The 20,871-nt window shown below is 38.4% G+C and overlaps 1 protein-coding gene across 3 annotated transcripts in view; it reads right to left on the bottom strand.

Annotated features, from left to right (window-relative positions):
• The window catches only part of LOC124171929 (serine/threonine-protein kinase LATS1), a 113,231-nt gene extending 92,625 nt beyond the window's left edge, over positions 1 to 20,606 (bottom strand). For 2 of the 3 annotated variants that reach the window (XM_046551358.1, XM_046551360.1), the window contains exons 1-2: positions 20,350 to 20,606; positions 18,479 to 19,721 (exon numbers count right to left, since the gene is read on the bottom strand). In XM_046551358.1, coding sequence (XP_046407314.1) covers positions 18,479 to 18,772 — 294 coding nt within the window. In that variant the 5' untranslated portion in view covers positions 18,773 to 19,721; positions 20,350 to 20,606. The remainder of the gene's footprint in view (positions 1 to 18,478; positions 19,722 to 20,349) is intronic. The other variant, XM_046551359.1, reaches the window with a different exon arrangement.
• Positions 20,607 to 20,871: the final 265 nt, after the last annotated feature.

The raw sequence follows: 20,871 nt of genomic DNA, 5'->3' as shown, positions 1-20,871 counted from the left end.
AAATATCGCTATGTACAGTAAACGATACCTTTAACGCTAATACGTACTCTAAACAATGATTGCGTACGCACTGCTGTAGTGCATTCCTTACAATAACTTCTCAAGGCTGAAATTTTCATGCTCCACACAAAGGTCGATTTACGTTAATTTTTACTTAACCCATACTAACGGTATTCAGGGCTCTCATTCGACGCAAAATAGCCCACGACGCAGATAGAAGGGCGGTGCGCGAGTAAAAGTTAAACACTCGTATAAGTATAAGTATACATTTTATGAAAACAAAGTAATACCTACAGTAATTCCAATAAAAGCAAAGAATCGTTAAAGCTAAGATCAACTTTTTAAACGAGGATGCGAGGAGCCATTGGTTTACATTGCTCCGAATGTAAAAATGTGCACTCGCTATTTAATGACGAACAGAACTAGCAAGCAAATAACCAAGGGAAAAAGAGAATACTTTGATTCGACTGGCAAGGAGCATATAATACGGATCAAATGCGTTAGTTTGGTGTCACTAGGTCCAGCAAAGAGAAGGCAACAATAACCTTGATGACAGGGCAAAAGATAGTCCGCAGGGCCGATGCAGGATTTCCAGTACGCTAGACCTGCATATGATGATCGTTGACCCTGCGCAAGTCCGAGAATGTTAGCTTTTATCCTTGAAATGGAGCAAGGTTCAGTACCGTGTGATTCAGACTCATCACCGCGACTCACAAGGGAAGGGTAGCTTGCAAGCGAGTTCATTCACAGACCTTGAGAACGATTCTTCAATCCGCCTTCACATTAAAGAACTAGCCCAGCCAGAAAAATGTCGAGGAATGAGGGATTTTCACTAAGACAAGTTGAAATACTTCTGAAATCATAATCAGTGAATTTCAAAAAATACAATAAAAATAATGAAATAAAATACAACAAACGATGAAGCGAAATAGCATTTAAGTAGTATCAATCATCTTATATTTTGTAATAATTTAAATAAGAACCTCGCCATTGCTTTACGTCGAAACTTTACTACCTCCGCTGGATCAACATGATACGACACTTACTTCTTGGCGCAATAATTTCTTTTTCGTGCGATTTTTCAATGGAACTTAACGGTACAAGGCTTCTGTAGAGATCAATTTTTTTATTGTTTCATTGAGGTTGTAATACATTCATGGCTGACGCATTGAAACTGGCCTATACAAAATTGCATTCAACGTTTGCCTGAATCTCAAATTTAAAATTTCGCCTCCATTATTTCTAAACGTAAATGCTTACATAGAAGATGCAGGGAAATGCTGGAAGGGACCAGCTATACGTAAACTGAAAATTTCTTGGTGATAATCTATGTTTACAGCGAAAGATAGGTCATGAAAATAGGCAAACCATACCTGTTCGAGCGGAAGTAATTCGTACTTCTCAAGTGCCATCGTATTCATATTTTCCCATCATTATTGACATGAACAGAGGCAATAATGTCATAAATGATCAAGAATCGCGCAGTGGTACTTAAAAAAAACTATTTTCCAACAAAAAATCATAAATTACCTAAAGTTTACCAAATTACAAATGATCAACAAATCATAATCAAATACAATCATTACGTCAGCATTAAATGGAACATGGCGAAACCCATTGGTGAAGGCACCTCTTCTATTACGATATTCCCGAATGAAATAATCTTAGATTAACACGTGCGTGCTTGTAAACAAACGCTTTGCCAAAAATGATCTACCCCTCTCGCCCAACTCGGATTTAACATTTCCGCCGTTGCGCTCAAAATAAATGAAAGGAGTTCTTCGATTTGGCCGACTGATTGCGAGCGATGGTTACTGCAGCCCCCTAGGAGGTACCCCTCCACACCCAGGCGAGGGAGGAAGCGCTGACTCGGCGGACTCTCCGCGAACCCGCCCGCCCCCGAAGTGCGCGCCGAGATCGTAAAATAACTGAACGCCCCTCACCAGCGTAATGAATCACTCTCTGTAGTCAATAAAACTCCAATCCCGGCCCGATGGCCGGCTGTTTACCCCAGCGAAACACCACAACCCCGGTCAATATAGCTCTACCTTCTCTCCCCTTCGCCGCACGGGATACCAGTGCCAACTTGCTAAGTGATGCTAGAGTCCGCGAGAATTTTATCGCCACCAAAAACTTTTCAACAGCCATCAATTGAAAATACGAGCAATGAGCGGCTCCCCTTTGCGCTCGCGAAACAAAAGGCGTCCCCCCCATTTTAATGAGGACGCTCGAGCTAATCTGCTGCCCTCTTGCGATTTCAGGGATGAACGCAAAGACTGTCGCGGAGGACAAATGATTCTCTTCAGACAGTAAGGCTCCAGACCTTCGAGTTGACACGATTGCCTCTCCCTCTTAAGTATGACAACAAGGACTGTGGACATGTGATTCTACACGAATCCTCGGCTCTTGCTTTGGGCTTTGTCCACTTACGCCGACAATTAATTCAAAACCGCATCAATGGCCACCAACGCAAAGAACTATGAATGACCCACCAATCACCCGACATTTCGCCGTAAATAACCACGTGTCTCGATCTATTACCACTGAACGATATACATGAGCGAAAACGAGTTAAAAGGAATATTGGACAAAAATTTGATGGAAAATTCCACCAAAAATTGTTTAAAAAATATCGTGACTTATTAATGCAGTACTGAGGGTAAAAAATGGTACGATGAGTGCCATATTTTGGAAAAAAACGCATCAATGACCACCAACGCAAAGAACTGCGATTAACTCCCCCCCCATCACCCGTCATCTCGCGGTAATTAAGACAACCACGTTTCTCGATTCTATTGCCAGTGACCAAGATTTTTCACAATTATCGATGAAGATAAGAAAACGTTCTAACAGGTTAGCGAATTAACTGAAATGAGATTCATGCGTCAAAACTGACGCAGGAGTGACGCGGATGAGTAAGCCAATATTTGACATGACACAAAACGAGAATAGAACAATACTGGAGAAATTTTTGTAAGGAAATACCACCAAAATTTGTGCAAATCAATTTATAACTTAAATAATGATGTTTGCCATATTTTAAACTAATTTAGAAAAATTATTTCTCTGGTGGCACTTTGATAGTTATCATACTTGCCATATTGTCGAGACATGATGATGAATCATTCCATTTAATGCTCTCTGTCTACGCCTATAGAACTTTAAGAGACGCAGTCGATAGAAAATTTCAACCGTATTACATAATAAAAAGTAGGCGCACACATTCAAATTATCTACTGACAAACAATTTCCATTTTCGGTACATGCAAAGCAAAAAATTACCACAAAATCGCATTAACTAAAGCCAACCACTGGTCAATTATAATTCATGGATGAGGTAAACAGGCTTCACCTATTCGTTTCCCCTGAAGATTTCATAATACTTCAAGAATTTCGGATATTTCAGCAGCTGGCCGAATATAGAAAGCTTACCGCTGAAGCAAAAGAGGACTTGACGGTATGATTATATCGGTGGCAGACACCACAGGTCAGTTTTGCATTAGCTTGTCAAAGCGCTCCATCACAAATTAATTCCTTATTTTTTTCTAAACATAAATAAAAGGCACGAAAAATAACATAAAAAACTATACAATACAAAAGAAAAACTATGAGGTCAAGGGAGTCACCTTTTCTTAATCCAGCAAACGATAATGGCGTCGTAAAAGTTATTGGACATATTCGGAGGTATTCTTGAACTAATGGTGCCAACGGCCACGAGGGAAAAGCGAAAAAAGAGAGCAGGCATTTTTCGCAAGACAGAACACTCCCTCTTGAAGAGAGAGAAATGCTCAAGGTCAAATGACTTCGGCCACAGACGCATATGTAAAAAGCAAGGCACATGCCCTCTTAGAAACGTCCTTCACGAAACGCATGACTTCCTTCATTCGGAAATAATATTTTAGCCCCAAAAAGTACAATACAAATCTTAGAAATATGCTGGCGAAACTTAGGAATACACGGACAAGCGTAAGTAAAGGCTGAATAAAGGGGGCACGGGATATTCGCGAGAGTCACAAATGAGCATTTCCAATGAATGGGCTATGAAAGAAGGTGCATTGGGTTCCCTAGGGCCCTTTTCAGTAAAGCTTAGAAAAACAGACGCAGATTCTTCCCACCACAAAAATGATATGATTGAGATGATGGGAACAAGGAATTTTCAAAAGTAAATTTCATCGCTACTGTGACCTTCAACACGATATGTAACTAAAACAAACTTTGAATAAAAAATATTCCTTGTCAGTTCAAAAGCGACAACCTAAACTAAAAAAGTAGGCTGCATAGCATACATATAATTTGATTTATTCATTTGACTCTTTTTCAAATACGTTCTTCCAACTGTGGCGTCAAATTCATTAATCAGCATACTTTGACATAAGTTATAAAATCACAAAACCTAGCCATGGCGAGGTGCCAAAATTTATTTTTATGCTACATCTGGCATACTTGCAGATAAATGCAATTAAAATGTTTTAATAAAAATCAAATAAAAAATTTAAGCATCGATACCCGATTTTTTTTTAACGACGGTAGAAGAAGCATATATATCACAGCACAATTTGAGCTTATCATGAGATGAAAATCATCCCGTTATTCGATGCAAATATGTGTGAAAAAATGAGGCTCGTGTGTCGATATGCTCACGAAAATTTCGAGGCTACCTAACTTCTTAGTGAACTGCACGAAGAGCACAGGAGATGCACGGCCTCAGAAAAAGGACATACAGAAGTGAATCGTGTTATAATAGAACAGCCAAGATGAGAAACGAGACGAGGGTCGAAAAACGAAACAGATTTGAAATGGGAATGCAATGCTTGATAGACTGAGATAGAAAAATACTTATTACGGGAGAAGAGACTACAGATAACGGGTAATGCGATACAGAGAACAAAGACTCCGTGACATGAGCGGCGAAGAAAAGTAGCCGCTGAGAACTACTTCAAATAGAATCAGTTTTCCGCAAAAGCAACAGGTGACTAGTTATTTTGAATCCGCCTGCCCCATAATGGCACTTCACTTTGGACACCTGCATATTCAGGCACGCAATCACCCTCATGACATGAAAATACGTTGCAGGTCTTCCGACCCGGCATTCAAGGAAACCAAAAGGAAAAAAGTATGAAAATAAATAGCAATAATAAGATGAAAAAGTGTTATGGAAATAGAAGTACGTATGAGAAAACCGATTGATGCATAAAGCAAGCGGAGAAGCTTTCACATCTTTTTAGAGGACCAGAAAGGAATATCAGGATGCGGACGAATGGAAACAAAAAAAACTGTACCCATTCAGATCCCGTACTGATTTAATAATAACATCAACCGGTAAACAAAAAACCAGCAATTGGAAAAAAACACGGAAGATAACCTTGAGGTTAAATAAGAGAATATCGTCATCTAGTTAAAAATCCAGAAAAAAATAGCGGCGGTACGACGTTATTCATCAGTCGTCTCAGGTAGATACTAGGAGAAATAAGTTTCGCCAAAAAATAATCAATGAGCGAATGAAATGGATAAAGCCACACTTGCGAAGAAAATAACCATAAGATGCACAAGGCAGACGAAAATTCAAATAATAAAGAGAAGGGATGAATAAGAGCATTTAGCATTCTTAAATGAAACACGTCGCGGTGATAAAATATTTTGTTGTAATTCGGAAATGTGAGAATAGTGACCAAGCGAACGTATTATCAGTTTTGAAAGAAGGCCAGTTTACACGACACATTAACACGTACGCGTTAATGTCTGCTTTCAGCATCGACTTTGGACCGAACGGAACGTGCATGAATTCAACCATGAACCAAATAAGAAAAGGATCTATTTTCTGAACATACATTCGCATACGTTGGGTGGTTACGCGATGCATTTTCGTGTACATTCACGCGTACATACATATAGACATTAACTCGTACGGGTTAATGTACCGTGTAAACAGTCCTTAAGAAAAAAAATGAAAATTATCAACCAGAATGTACGATTAGTTAGGAGGAGTTAGCTAGTTGTATAGCATTCTCAGCAATCCATTTATATCCATAAAAACACACAAAAAGTGCTATTAACACCTAATTACAGAAGAACCCACGAGAGGAGAGTGAAGCCAGTGTATAAAATATGATTCAAAAAGCTCACGGAGGATGAATGCAGATCCAAGAAAATTAACCGAGAATGAGATGTAATAAAAATGTGACGCATTTATGAAGAAAGCCTTTTACTGGAGACGCTGCTTACACTGGCGAAATGTAGAATAGGGAAAGTGTGATGCTGCGTGTTGAAAAACTGATGGTGGTGGCTAAAAGAGATGAGAGATGCCTATGGAGAGCAGCAGCTACGAGAACGGAAGGACAGAGTGAATAAGTGCAGAAGAGCATTAGAGTGGAGATGATACCCATCAGCATATATCAGGGAAGAAAATTGGACGAGAAGAGCGATACGACTAAATGGACGCTGCCGAGGAAAATTACGTTATTGTGAAACAGTAGTGGTAAGAGGAAAATTTAAAGAAGATGGCAGAAAATGGTCATGGAAAACTGTGGATAGCAAGACTGAATCAACAATATTACATAATCCTTATTTACCTCGCGGTGAGAATAAGAACGAGCACATGACAGAACAATTCGTACATTCATTTAATTGCGTGAAATGCAAACCAAGGTATTTCGAACTGCGTTCATGAGAATTCTATATGCGATTAGTGCTAGGTGAATGAACAATATTAGACGCTCCTTATTTACCTAGCTGTGAGAATAAATACGAGCACACTACATAACAATTGGCATAATCATTTCATAACGTAAAATGTAAACTAAGGTACTTCCGAACTGCGTTCAAGAAAAGGCCAAGCATGATCAGAGATAGGCGAATCAGGGAGTATTATTTTCAGTAGCACGTATTCGAATTTTCTCAACTGATCAATTCCTTGCTATATAATCTCGAAAAGTTTCGAAACGGATCACATAAACTTAAAGAAACTTTTTTCTAAACAGATCAAAATGCAAACTAAAAATAAATTTTACATGGCTATTGCTTCCGCACCATCTAGGGCAATGTTGGAAATGATTCAAATACAAATGTTCAGTATATTTACGGATAAAAATAGATACGTTTCGCGACAATGCCCGCTATAACAAATAGGAAAACAAAATTCAACCATAAAACCCGACCTTGAGAGAAATTTTTAAACAATTATCACACAAAAACAGTACTACTTAAAACATTCATTGGTGAACCAATGATTAAAAAATATCGTTCTTTAAATTATTGATACCAGCTTTACGTTAACAATTTCACTGACGAAATGTTTAGATAACAATTACAAAATAAAATAATCAATTTAGACAGAAATAAGAAATTATAATGCAAGATTTATTCAATATTTCATTAAAAAAGAATAAATAAATGATGTAAATTTGAATTCTTTCATTATTTCAATATTTTCTTATGGGCATGTATTTCCTCTGTTCTCCCAAGTAGTAACTTAGCAATAGGCACTTTGCTATCCAACGCTACGCCCCAGTCGCTAGCTCGCGCCATGTGCACATTAGTACGCCAATCGCAATTTCACAGGTGGGGGGGGGGTTAATGCTTCCTATTAGGAGGCATTGTACATACTTTCTCTAGAGAACCAATCGATTTCCAATATTCGCCGAACCTAAGAAGATCACCCTTCCTTTGATATAAGACGACTTGATAGTTATCACAAACTGGTTACAAAGATAATAAAAGTGCAACGAATCTCGTTCAATTGAGACAAAAGATATTCTACTTCCACAAATCGCAGGACTACTGTGAAGAAACGATTCCAGACACTAATGATGCATAAAGCACCGAAAATCACTGGAATTTCATATCTTATGGGTCTTGACAACAAAATATTCGCTACAGCGTTCCCGTTCAATGGAAAAAATATTGGGAGATTAAATACACAGTCAAGACCGACTCCCTTAGACTTAACATAGCATTAATTCAAACTGCGAAAGAAATGTAAAAGCCAAAAATTGGGATTGTAACAACAGTCGCGGGATCGAACCGTATCCATTGTCCCACAAGTATATCAGAACAGAAAATATTAGTCACAGGCAGTACAAATATCGCTTCCTTGAATCTGGGATTACATGAAATATAAGCAGTTTATTTGTAACCTTTATATTGAAGCAGTATCAATTCATCAGGACTTCCAAAATCAGCAAATAATTACAACACACGACGCGAGTATCGACGCCTCACAAGCGTTGTGGCGCTAAAGCACATTGTATAAAATCGAATATAAAAAAATAGCTAAACAGACAGAGTGATTAACTAACGTTAAATATTCGAGGAAAAAAATACATGTTTGAAGAGGGCAACCGAAATACACGAGAGACAACTCTTTTACGATTTATTACAAATGTGAGAAAATGAGACAGCGGAGGAATATATTTCGAAAATGCAGAAAAAAGTCACTATCGGGGATTTAAAAGCGGAGATCTATAACCCAAACCAAAAATTCAAATGATATATCTCACTATTCACAGGTGACCTTTCTCAAGCGATCAATTTTACAAGATGCAATATCACCAAAGTGTAATCACAAGGTATTTTACGACTGATAAATACTCTGTCTCTTTAAAAGAATTATTAAAAACTGCTTTCGAAATTATTATTTAAACTTCCACCAGTATTCCACTATGTCGAGGGTATCATAAAAATGGAAAATTAATATTGGTATTAACAACCATGATGCTCTTTATTATGCTTTCCAGACTTCCCTAAACCCTTGTTAACTCGATGCACGAGCCCGCGGAGATACAAGCATGGGCCAATACATTGCTCGGATTAGCAACAACAAGTGTCATTATGAAGGCCTAGACATACGATCACGCATTTCCGTAAGTTGACATGTTTCCACCGCGCAATGATTTCTAGGGTGATAGTGAATACGTATCACATTTCACGGGCACACGCGAAATGTAACCAAAGCTTGAGAATGATAAACAGCTGTACATAACATCTCGACATCCAGGAATTTAAAATAACGCTAATTTCGAATTCCTTTCACTTCTCGCAACGTAATTACGGAGTTTCCACCAATGATGTTGTGAATTGCCACTAACCCGTCCTCAGTTGGAATTTCAATTTTTTAGTTACAGCATTATCAGACTCAAAATACATGCCGTATATTCCCATTTTGAACATCTGACTTCAAAACGTCTCTGAGATATGAATGGCGTGAGGATCTATGAAAATATATTGCTTCAAATGACCGATAAATTGCCATGGGCATATAACCATTTCCATTCGTAAATATTTGCACAGAAGTCGCAAGCCAGCAGTCACATTGAGAAATGCTGACAATTCACATTACAAAGAACACAGGTAGCCTTTGGTATTTAACCTTAAATGCAAAAATTACGAATTAAGAACTGGAACTTTGGAATAACAAGACTCATGCCAGATATCTCAGGTCAGTTTTTTTTAATTTGTGACATAAACCGACCAATACAGGATCCCCAAAAGACTTCCGCAACAGAGTAATTGGTTCTATAATAAAGGAAAGCTTGGTAATTTAACGATAAAAAATCTACAAAATAATATTTTTCTTCCCTAAAAACGCTAAACCTCTTGCGCCATTTGGAGAAAAAGTATAAACCAACAAAAATTCCCCTTCAATTTGTTTATCCGTATCTAATTTGAAAAACAAAATTTCCAATGCATCTAATTCTATCATCTAATTATTGAAACCCACAGTAATTCGCACTGCTCCCTAGCTCCCGTTAACGTAGGGCGTTGCGGTGAATTGGCCGACCACTTTGTTTTCCGTAACGATTACAGCCTAAATAATACATAGTAAAAGGCCTTTTTCGTTCAAAGACAAAAACGTTCATACGTTAGAAAGATTGTACAGAGCAAATAGCTCGATATACAAAAATGAGATTTATTTCTTAGCTTTATTAACGTACTGAGACATCACCACTACGAGGACGCAATGTGCCCAAGACGCAACTGACCGTCGTCTCAAAGCAATGCTGCTCGTGAAAAGGGAATTAAGATAAAATTCAGATCTCACACGAAGATGAGCACCTACAGAATGTACATCTGGACTACATACTCAAAATATGGGTTCCGAGCATCGTGTACTCTACCGGGTTGGCATTAATTATCAGCCGCAAGAGTCAACAAGAGGAATCGCCAAGAATTTACATCTTTCCTCCGACTATTTGGAGGTAACACAAAATCCGAGATGGAGCATTATTCCCCACAAGCGTATGGATACACGCAAACCTTTCAGAACCTCCCTCAACGCAGATAAACCTCCGGCCGAGATGTCAAGTTCGAGAAACGCATAAACTGGAAGTGCTCTCGGCCCTGAGAATGGGTGGTCCAGGGACGAAGGCTAGGTCATCTGTACGGCCTTCCTTCACCACACGCCGATGCCAAGGGTGCAGAAATCGAGCGGAAAAGGGGCAGAGTTACGTGAGCTTCGTTGCGAACGTGCTACGGCGACGACACTCGCAGTTCTCCACGGGCACGAGTTCCAAAGGACTAGACAAGACATTCTTTGCATCGTGACCCATGGATACACAGAAAAAAAAGGACTCGAGTGACACGAGCGGAAGTGGGAAAAATATGAGCAAATTCTCTGTTCCAAGTGCGTGAGCATACAGAGAATGAAATTAACAAATTTTGCTCATAATTTTCACAACTCTGCACGGCACTACGCGTCAAAGCAATAATGAACCAAGTAATGAGCATGGGAAATCTTCAACGCAACTCGTATGCTTCACTAATGTTAAGAGGTAACTACAAGGTGGAACATAAGGTAGAATTAACAGGCAGGATGTCACAGCAGAACTTCACTCAAGGAATAACACGCCCATCACATCCACAACGTAATAATACAACAACACAGCACTTAAAAAGTTGAAATGTATACCTGGAAGATCGAAGTTGGGGGAATACAATGCAAACAAATATTCACAGTTTGTTAATAAGCGTACACATGCATTCATACTGGATTAGTCACAACACACAGCAAAAACAAATAAGCCTATGACCCAAGATGCTCCTTAAAATTGCTAATACATTTATTACATAACTTTTGATTAAAATAGTGATCTGCGGTAACACAAGATCTGTATATGAGTAAGATAAAAATGAGATGGAATTTACAACGGACTTGCTGATATAACTAACTCATGGAAGGTATATTTTAACACTTATATTGCTATGAAAAATTAAATAACGCACCTAATAACTGACGCTGGATGTAATTCCTCCGCTTTCACGGCAGGAAGAAACAGGAGAAATAAAAACAAGAGAATTATTTAAATGCCATCACCTCTTCACTTTACCGCCAACCGCTTGACCTAAGCAGTACCTCCTATGAACCGAAGAAAAAGTTCAGCAAAACCTTTAGGAAAATATACCATAAATATTCAACGCGTATTTATCCAAAGGGCCCTTTATTGACTTTTTTTATGCATCAGATATGCAAACACGATTACAATCGAAATATTAAATTACGTTCAGCAACACATTACACGAGACTAGCACCTTGATTTCATAGAAACCGAGGACGGAAGAAGGACATTTAATAATTACTAAGAAAACGTGACATAAGATCGATAATGGCGAGAAAAAGGAACAACATGTCGACGAAAAAAAGTAGCACGAGACAGCTGATTTGGTTTTCGCCGGCGAAGCGGCGTAAATTGTGGGCGAGACCATTCAACCGCTCACTCCTGTAGCTCTCCCAAAGAGTGCCCCCGTTGTTGATACCCTCCTCTTGTCCCTTCCCAGTACGCGCTCGAAATTCGAGACCAGACGTTGGGGAAACCTTGAAAGACGCTGGCTACTAATGATCACACACCCTGTTTATCATGACATAAATCACCGGACGATAATAGATGGGAATTTGCGACACACAACATTAATAACGATACACACCTTAAGCATCTAAATGTAGGTTTATTAGATTGGCCAAGGTTATAGAAAAACAATGATGGATATTGATAGGGGTTATGTGTTGGTGATATCTATATCGGCCTCATGAACTTACGGTGCAAATTTAAGAGATGATGCCATCTACCCCGTATGTCGAACCCACGTATCCTACCTACAGTTCGACCAAAAATAAAATACCTTAGACAGCAATTGCATGCAATGAATTATAATGCCTCCCGACGATTCAGTGAATTTTGGGAAAGTCAAACCCCTGAACGCCCACCCCATGCCACGGTAATTGATCCTCACTCACACGACTTCATCTTTTTTTCGGAGGCCGGAATGGAAAAAAAAAACTTCGCAAAAATTGTGGAATTTGCGGTGAAGACCATATTGCCATAAAAAGGACGTGCGAAATCTTTGAAAAAAAATCGGGCAGAATGGGATTCACGTTCGGACATTAATTAATCAGTATGATTCGTTTTCGAATCGCAGCATTTTAAGTCAACTGTCACGATTAAGGAATATATCACAGCCTATAATAGCCCAATAATTTTTCCTAGATCTTAATGAATTAAACATTAGCATAAAATAAACGTGAGAAAAATGCGAGGGATCGGAACTCTTAAGGATAACATAGTTTGCATCTTACGGCCAAATTATGACAAGATATATCTAACAAAAACAGTTCCGGTGGATATCTGATAATCCATAAATTTCCTCTCATTCTACGATCCTACATTTATCTGTCCATCAAATTTCAACCAATCACGCCAAAAATTCACCAAATTTTACAATGAAATGAACTTAGGATATTAAGTAACCCAAGGGAAATAATTATGGATGAGAATGATGGAGCTAAGTGTAAAAGAATGTTGAGCGAAAATTCCGGACTAAAAGAAACCGCACATAGGGACCATTCTAGGATCCACAGCAATAAGCAGAATTATTTATGGGCAGGAGACGAAATTAAAACAGAAAATGCAAGTTATTAATCCACGGGAATGTGCAAAGGAATAAATTGAGATCACTTAATAATGGCTGTATAGTGATTAAAGATTGACCCAATTAAAGGGAAAAAGAACATACACAATTTCATGATCTCTACGAAATTGTAGAACATTCTCAAAATAATAAGGGTTGATTAATTGAGTTTGAAGAAGAAAACAGGTGATCCCCACTTGAGGACTGGGGTCTCGTATGACTCATCGGAAAGGAAAAATGGGAACTGGGCAAAAGTATGATAACGGCAACACGCATACTTCAAACCCGACTTCCTCATTTGGGATCTAGGTGACTAAAACACGTAGAGAAAGAACTAAGGGATAGGGAACTAAGCACCTGAAGATGTAACTACCCATATGCGAATCCCCCCCTAATTCCAAGAGCATAAGAGTGGAAACCATGTAAAAATCAACGCTACATTTTATAATCCCAGCCTAATCCCATTCACACACGATCGGCCATGCGGGATTCCTAGATTCCATTTAAAAAGTATTACGATCGTGCAAAGAAGCTAGTCTTAAGTGAACGCAAATCGATCGGCCATATTGTGTCTTTTTCGCAACGAATTACTCGATTTACACTTACGCAACGACCTTTAAATTTGAAGGGTAGAATGGACAGAACGTGGTAATTTTTTCACTTTACCTCAAATGTAAAATGTTTATATCAGGGAATATGCCGAGGTTAAATTTACAAAATGATGGACACAAAAAACCTTAACAAGGCTCTAATCCAAATACACTGAAAACTTAATGGGATAGCTTGAGTTTTAAATAGGTAATTCGTCAAGAAAAAAATACGTAGAACAGGAGTGATTAGTTCCTGTAATGTGAAGGCGCATGTTTCTACCTCTCGCTTTACGTTATTAAGCAGTAGGAGCATAAATTAAAAATTCCAACATTTAAATGAAAAAAGAAGTTCGTTATTATTTCCCTACGCACATAAGATATCAATAAGATGCACATTAACAAGGAATTAAGCGCGCGCGGTTGTGCAACTCCCCGAGAATGATGAGGGTTACGAGGAGAGGTAGGAAAACCCCCGCCTGTTCAACACGTCCAGCTCCGAGGGGGATCAACCTATACATATTCAAAGAAGCTTCCGAAGTGATACGTCATTACCTAAATATAACCGGAAGCAATAATTATAAGAACCATTTGCTAAAACCAAAGATGACACAAGCGAAAGCCAAAGTGCGCCAACATGAGCACAAAAGGGAAAGTTCCACTAAATACATCTCCTCGGACAAACTTTCCCCACGATCAGAATGTGGAATTCCACTTCGGTGTGGGCAATTACAACCGTAATGAAATGTGTACTGCCGTCACGAAATGTTAACACGACACTTCACGGATTGAAAATAAATACGCCCATCCCACAAAGCTACTGTCTCCACTTTATTCGACAACGTAACTGACGACCCACACCTCGGTGCGAACGTCACCGAGCTACAGGACAACACTAGCACCCGGCGCAGCACCCAGAACAGAGCCGGAACTACGGCCGCAGGCCGGCAAGCGCGCTTTGGCCTGGGTGAATCAACGTCGGGAAGCAGGACGTCTCCCCGCTGACGAGAAGCGACCGTATGGCCCGGGGGCAAGGTCTTCGTGGCGCCCAAAATCCGACCAGAATCCGTGCTCTCATTTTCCCGTAAATGAAATTGGCGCAAATCTTAATACGCGGGCGGCCCCGAACCACAGTTCGACGGGATAGTAAGATATTCAGAGGAGGTGATGGCATTCCGAAGACTACGAACAATAGTAGCATCAAGGTATATGAAAGCTGTTTTCAGTTGGGTTCCCTTTACATAGACAAGTGAGTGATTTGATTTTTCACAACTAGCATTGCAATGTGTTACGTTCTAATTGAAAAGTTTGCAGCAAGTAAAAACTCCTTAAAAGTGTAAAACATGTATCCTCAATAGGAAAGAATTTCCATAGGAAAAGAAACAAAGATGAGATAGCTGAGTTACCATATATATAAATGCTATTAAAAAAACTGATAACTCTAACTTAATTACGTAGGCCTGTCCAATAAGAGTTCAATTCGAAAGATACCAAAGATAATTTAACTTGATTCACGAACTACCAAGAAAATGACAACTTGCTACAAAAAAGTGGTGTGTCAAAATTCTACCGAATTACAGCAATTAAAAGCACTACTAAAAATATGTCAACACTACAAAATATCTAAACGCAAGTCTAGTGATTCAATTTCACCAAATTCTGCAGACAATTACGAACAATGTTAACATCATTAAGGGCAGTGTGACAGTAGAGGCAAAAAATAATCATGAACTGTGATTATGCATTCAGATCAATTCAATTATTTCCATCACTATGCCATCAATACAGACCACAAAATTTCTGCACTCAAGTATAGCATTTTCAAATAGCCAATACTAGAATTATTGAAATACAACATTATGAAAAAAGCTGCACATAATCAATGCCCATAAACACTTAGTGCCTCCAGCTATAAGTGACAACATAAATAGAGGTGAAATTGACACTAAAGCAACACAAGTTATAATTCCTACTAGAATACAAAATAGACTTCCTACTGACACTGAAAATAGATTAAGCTTCCATTGTGACACATTGACAAGAGGCAGATAACATCTCACCATGCACCTCATGCACTGAATAAATTTGAAAATAGGATGAGATTTACATAACTTCGATGGTATTACAGAAACCCAAAGTTAAATCAAAATGCATACCCTTTATCTGGTTAATGAATTAAAAACCAAATAACTTCAATAATTATTTAGATAAGGCCAACAATAACATGGAATTAAGATCCGTGATACCAAACCATTAACTTATGAACGCTCATCAGATATTGATAATACTCTAAAAAATTAATGTTCTGAGTTTCCAAATGCTAAGTTAAATATAAAGAGGAATAAAATTAGTTGTTATTTTGATTCTACTAATTTTTTTGTTTATGATTACTATGAAGCTGTGTTATGGCCTTTATGAGTGCAGTTCCATGAAAATTAAATATGATTGAGCAACAGCAGAAAAGTAAAGAGATGAAACAGGGACAACTCGAACTCCAACGAAAGCATACAAAATGAATTAACAACACACAATGGCAGCACTATTAATTGCCATAGCCCACCACCAATATTTCACGGTAAACATTCAACTGAGAATCTTCATCTGAATATTTGAAAAGCATGCATACTCATGGTCAGTGAATAGTATACGACTTCATTGAAAAAGCAACAGATTATTGATTGGCTTCAGTCCTAACTCCTGGATTGCACTATTGATGTGGGTAGGGAGTGAGGTTATCATACTTCAGGATTTTAACAGCAGACTGTACAAAATACTATCTGATCCCTCACTAAGGAACCCAATGATAACAGGATACACTAAACAAGAATGTACAGCATTTGTTATGAATATTCCCGGAATCTTAAAGAGGAAAATATCCTGAACATAATTAACCATTAAGACATGATCGAAATAAGGATTATTTTACCAGCAATCACCCAATTTCACATCGGCTTAGAACAAAAAATTATAATGAATTATTAATGAATGGATACACACATAAAAACAATAATCTTCATCTATTTCTATCCAATCAAAATTTATTGGTAAATAGCAGACTAACCACCTTCCCAAAAACCCACTATCAGGTGAATTTCTAAATTCCGCTTTTAAAATATTAGCACCAAATTTTCAAAATAATTCCATGAATGATATGAAAGACTTTTTGTAGTTAATATTCTTTTTGATTCTTGGGATTTTTATGGCAACTACATATTAAATAAAAAACGAAATAATAAACATTAAAAATTATACTTTTAAGCTACAATAGTATTATTTCCATGGTATTCCCCGAACAAAATATATGGAACAAGTAAAGAGAGATGTGAAAGAGAAGAAATACGTAGGTGTGAAAAGATTAGCTGATAGGAGAACTGAGTGGAGAGCTGCGTCAAACCAATCCTAGGATTGTTGACCAGTGATGATGATGATGATTCTGCATTCCATCCATCACAGACTTTCCGAAGTCACTTGTCTCATTGGGCATCATAAAGTGGAAGTTTATTAATTAAATAGGCAAACACTAAAAAGAAGGGTGCCATAAGTGCATATCAGTGCATACAGACTAACCACAAGGGCTGTGCCAACCTTTGGCCTTTCAGGTATAACAAAGAGGGACTCAAGGGAACTTATAAGGGACAAATGTTGCCACGACATTTCCAATATTGGATAAAAAACCCCTAAGTCAATCAAAACAACTGGAAGCCAAACTGCTAGTGAGTATCACTTCTGAATTACTATTTCTTATGTGAAGATTTTGGAAAATAACTACAAAGAAAACCTAATCAAGAACAAAGATATCTCATTATAAGGCTAAATATTTCATAAACTGTGAAGAACAGAAACCCACACTATATTGCTGAAAAGCCAAGGGTAGACTGATAAAACAAAAGCCCATGTGATGAGGCAGAATACCCAAAGGAAACATTTTATAACATTTGTATACTTTAGCAATGAGAAGCAGCAAAATATCAACAAGAAAATAAAAATTTCAAGAGGTAATTCTATCAAAGGAGGACTTCATTCACTATCTGCAGAACTTCTTCATTGAAAACACAAAATGCAAACTAAGTAACTTTTCTATCACAATAATCTATAACACTCTTTCTCCCCAACCTCAAATTCATGCATGCACAGCACCTTCCCTTCTAGATAAGCAACAGTACCACTGAATGATAAGCCCAAAAACACAGTCAACCATGCAAGAAGGATTTTTGCAAGCTTGCCGAACTATTATCACCTCTCACCCAGAAAAAATCCTTGAGATATCCCTGATATCGTTCAGATAAGCACTTAGAAGAGAGACAACATGCATAAAAAGTAATGAAATGCTAAAAGATTACACTCTAACAACAAGAGAACATACTGTCCTTAAGCACTGTCACATTCATGAACAATCGATTCGTTCAAATTTCTGATAAGACTCATAATTAAAGAACTCACAGCTATCATAATACTGTCCTGATTATTGACATTTTTAGAGAAACCCTTTTGCAATATTTATACACTGAATATGCCCAATAATCTTGATTTGATGCACAGCTATCTCAAGGTAAATCAAGTAATGGTGTATTTAGGATATTAGTCAGAAATGCCAACAAATACGATGATGAAACAAAATAGAAAAGCAATAGCCACAATTATCCTCCTGTCATTCCAGATCACCTAAACAATACGAGGTACTTATGGTCAAGGATCAGAGGCTTTACTATCCACCTAAACAATCTACTTCCACCACATGAGAATGAAGCAAGACAGATTTTCCTCCACAAAAACATTTACGACACAAAACATGACACTCCTCTAAGATTATGTATCAAAATAAAGCTGCAATGACAACGACTTATATCAACACAGGCACGAGCTGATGAGGGCGAACTGTCAGTATACTGTGTGGTCTGAGTGAGTGTGTGTCTGACATTTCAATCATCTTCACAACCCCAGGTTAGATAATCAATTTACTGTCAACAACAACAAAAGATACTTTCAGCACTCACCTCAGTGTAACCCATGCTGACAATTTGCTGATGAGCTTGCCGAAAGAGAGCCAAGTCCTTTTCGAATCCGTTTAGACCGGTGGATCCTGATGCATTGCTAAGACCACTTGCTGAGCTGACTCCACTGGTCGTGGATAATGTGCTGATAGTACTTGCGGCGCTAGAACCATTCTCACCGCTGTTTGCAAACGGCAGGAGTGAGTTCCTGATCTGGGCAAGCGCCTTTTGGTGATAGCCCGACGACCGGGTAGATGACTTTCCCACTGCAGGGTTCATATTGGTCTGCTGGCCCATGCTAGGCTGGAACGGGAGGGAGGAGAGGGTGCTGCGACTCTGATCTGCACACACTCCCTCCTCGCGAGTGAACTCCCACCCTCACTCATGAAAACACTGGTGGGGGAACACGTGGAGGGGGGAAAAGGGGGAGCACTCCTACCACGACTCTAGCTGCATCTCGTGGAATCAGGCTGATCCCTCAGCCTGAAGCAAGCTGACCACATCGTTCACTTGTCCCACCATCACCATCCTTTTTCTTGGGGCATTTCTGGTAGACGACAGAAAAAAGAGTAAAATTTTAATACAAAATAACAACTTAATTCTGGCTACATCTCTCTAGTTGCAGGATTAAGCGATCACACCCATGGGAATAATGAAGGCACTTTTAACCTTATCTTCACACGGCGCATTAATAAAACCCATATATTCACATAGCACTTTCATATCATGTCATCATCAGCAAATTGCGATGATTCTCCACAAAAATTCGGAATAAATTGACCACGCACAGGTGGTATTGTTTTGCAATAGTTAGCACAAACACACACACAACACTCGCGATAACTGATTAAGAGGTACTACCTCAAACTATCACTCACTTGGGGAGGAATATATTAAAAAATATCTGACTGAACTGATAGTTGGGTGAGACGACTAAAATATGTCAAATACCTTAAAACCAGGCATAAACTCAGTTTGTCCTCATCCACAGGCAAGATAGGCTCAACACTCGACGAACTTAAGTATTGAATGGCAATGAACACAAAATGACAAATCACATATTACGTCAGGTAGCGAAAATATTATCCTTCTTATATCCTCACATTCTTCATTGAGATGCTTCATCACCAATAATTTCAGAGGTCGAAACATCCAGTGCAGCACAACAATTCGCAGTATCGCAGTAAACACCTCTGGACAAGACCCATGGTGTAATGTACACAACTGGACGGATCATTATCTATTTCTGAAATCAAAGATAAAGATTGTTAGACCTATTTATGGACAACAATAATTTAATCGGGCTAAGCACAAAACAATTGCTAGGTCTTAATGGACGATAGCTATTATGGCACTGAACCCATACAAGAGGAATTTAGAATATGTTTCTTATCATTTACGTATATGCATGTCAATACTACTTGATGGCAACCCGAAAACTATCATTCGAAAATTACCCAAAATCAGTATCCTAACAAAACGGGAAGCTAAAAATAACAGGCCACAAATTGCTCTATGGTAGCCTACTTAATGAGTGACACAGTGGAAATCACACAAAACTAAAATAAAAAGACACAAATTCAACATCGACATACCCCGCTAACGACTAAATATTTGATTACATTCATCAGTTATGAAGTCACACTTAATAAAACAAGGTTATGGTTGCTTTTACGAGCAAAACCTCCCAGGCATCAGTATCAGGCGGGCGTCCCAATACAAACAAATTACTGTACGATAAACTAAAATAACATGAATAGGAAAACTGATAAATCAAAACTGCAGCTCAAATCTATAAGAAAAGTAACCATGCATAATTCTGCATCAACAACGGAACCACTCAGAGAGAAAACAGAGAAATATAATTATAATACCACTTGATTGGCAAGCCACTGGTCGCCATCTTGAAGTGCCACATTCCGAAATAATGAGCTGAGGAGCCTCCTTAGACGATATCATGATATTCTCCTCACTCTTACAGTCGAGAATAATTTCATTGCTTCTGTACACACATTTTAATTCCCCACTTTCTACACATTTAACACATGTTTAACTCAAACTTGCTAACATACAACACACGATATGGGAGCCTTTCTATCATTGGATACACATAACAAAAACGAGATGCTGGTGTGGAATGTGAATTGTGGGAGAAACTGGAAGTGATCACTGAAGGGAAAACAAACAGTCTACTTTAATTTTAGATTTTATTTTTGAATTTGTGATAGGAGTGAGTTAAAATTTTTAAATCAATCCGAATTATCATAGAAGTTATTTTCAGGGAATTCTGAGTGCCACAGATACTAGATACACATAGGTACTAGGGGAGTGGCCCAAGAAAAGCGTTCTTAGCAGACCTTGAGCAATCAAGCTGCTCCGATAATGCCGAAATATTT

Source organism: Ischnura elegans, chromosome X (genome assembly GCF_921293095.1).
Source record: "Ischnura elegans chromosome X, ioIscEleg1.1, whole genome shotgun sequence".
Taxonomy (NCBI): Eukaryota; Metazoa; Arthropoda; class Insecta; order Odonata; family Coenagrionidae; genus Ischnura; species Ischnura elegans.
The sequence above is the reverse complement of the archived record's forward strand: the minus strand, read 5'-3'. Positions and strand labels throughout refer to the sequence as shown.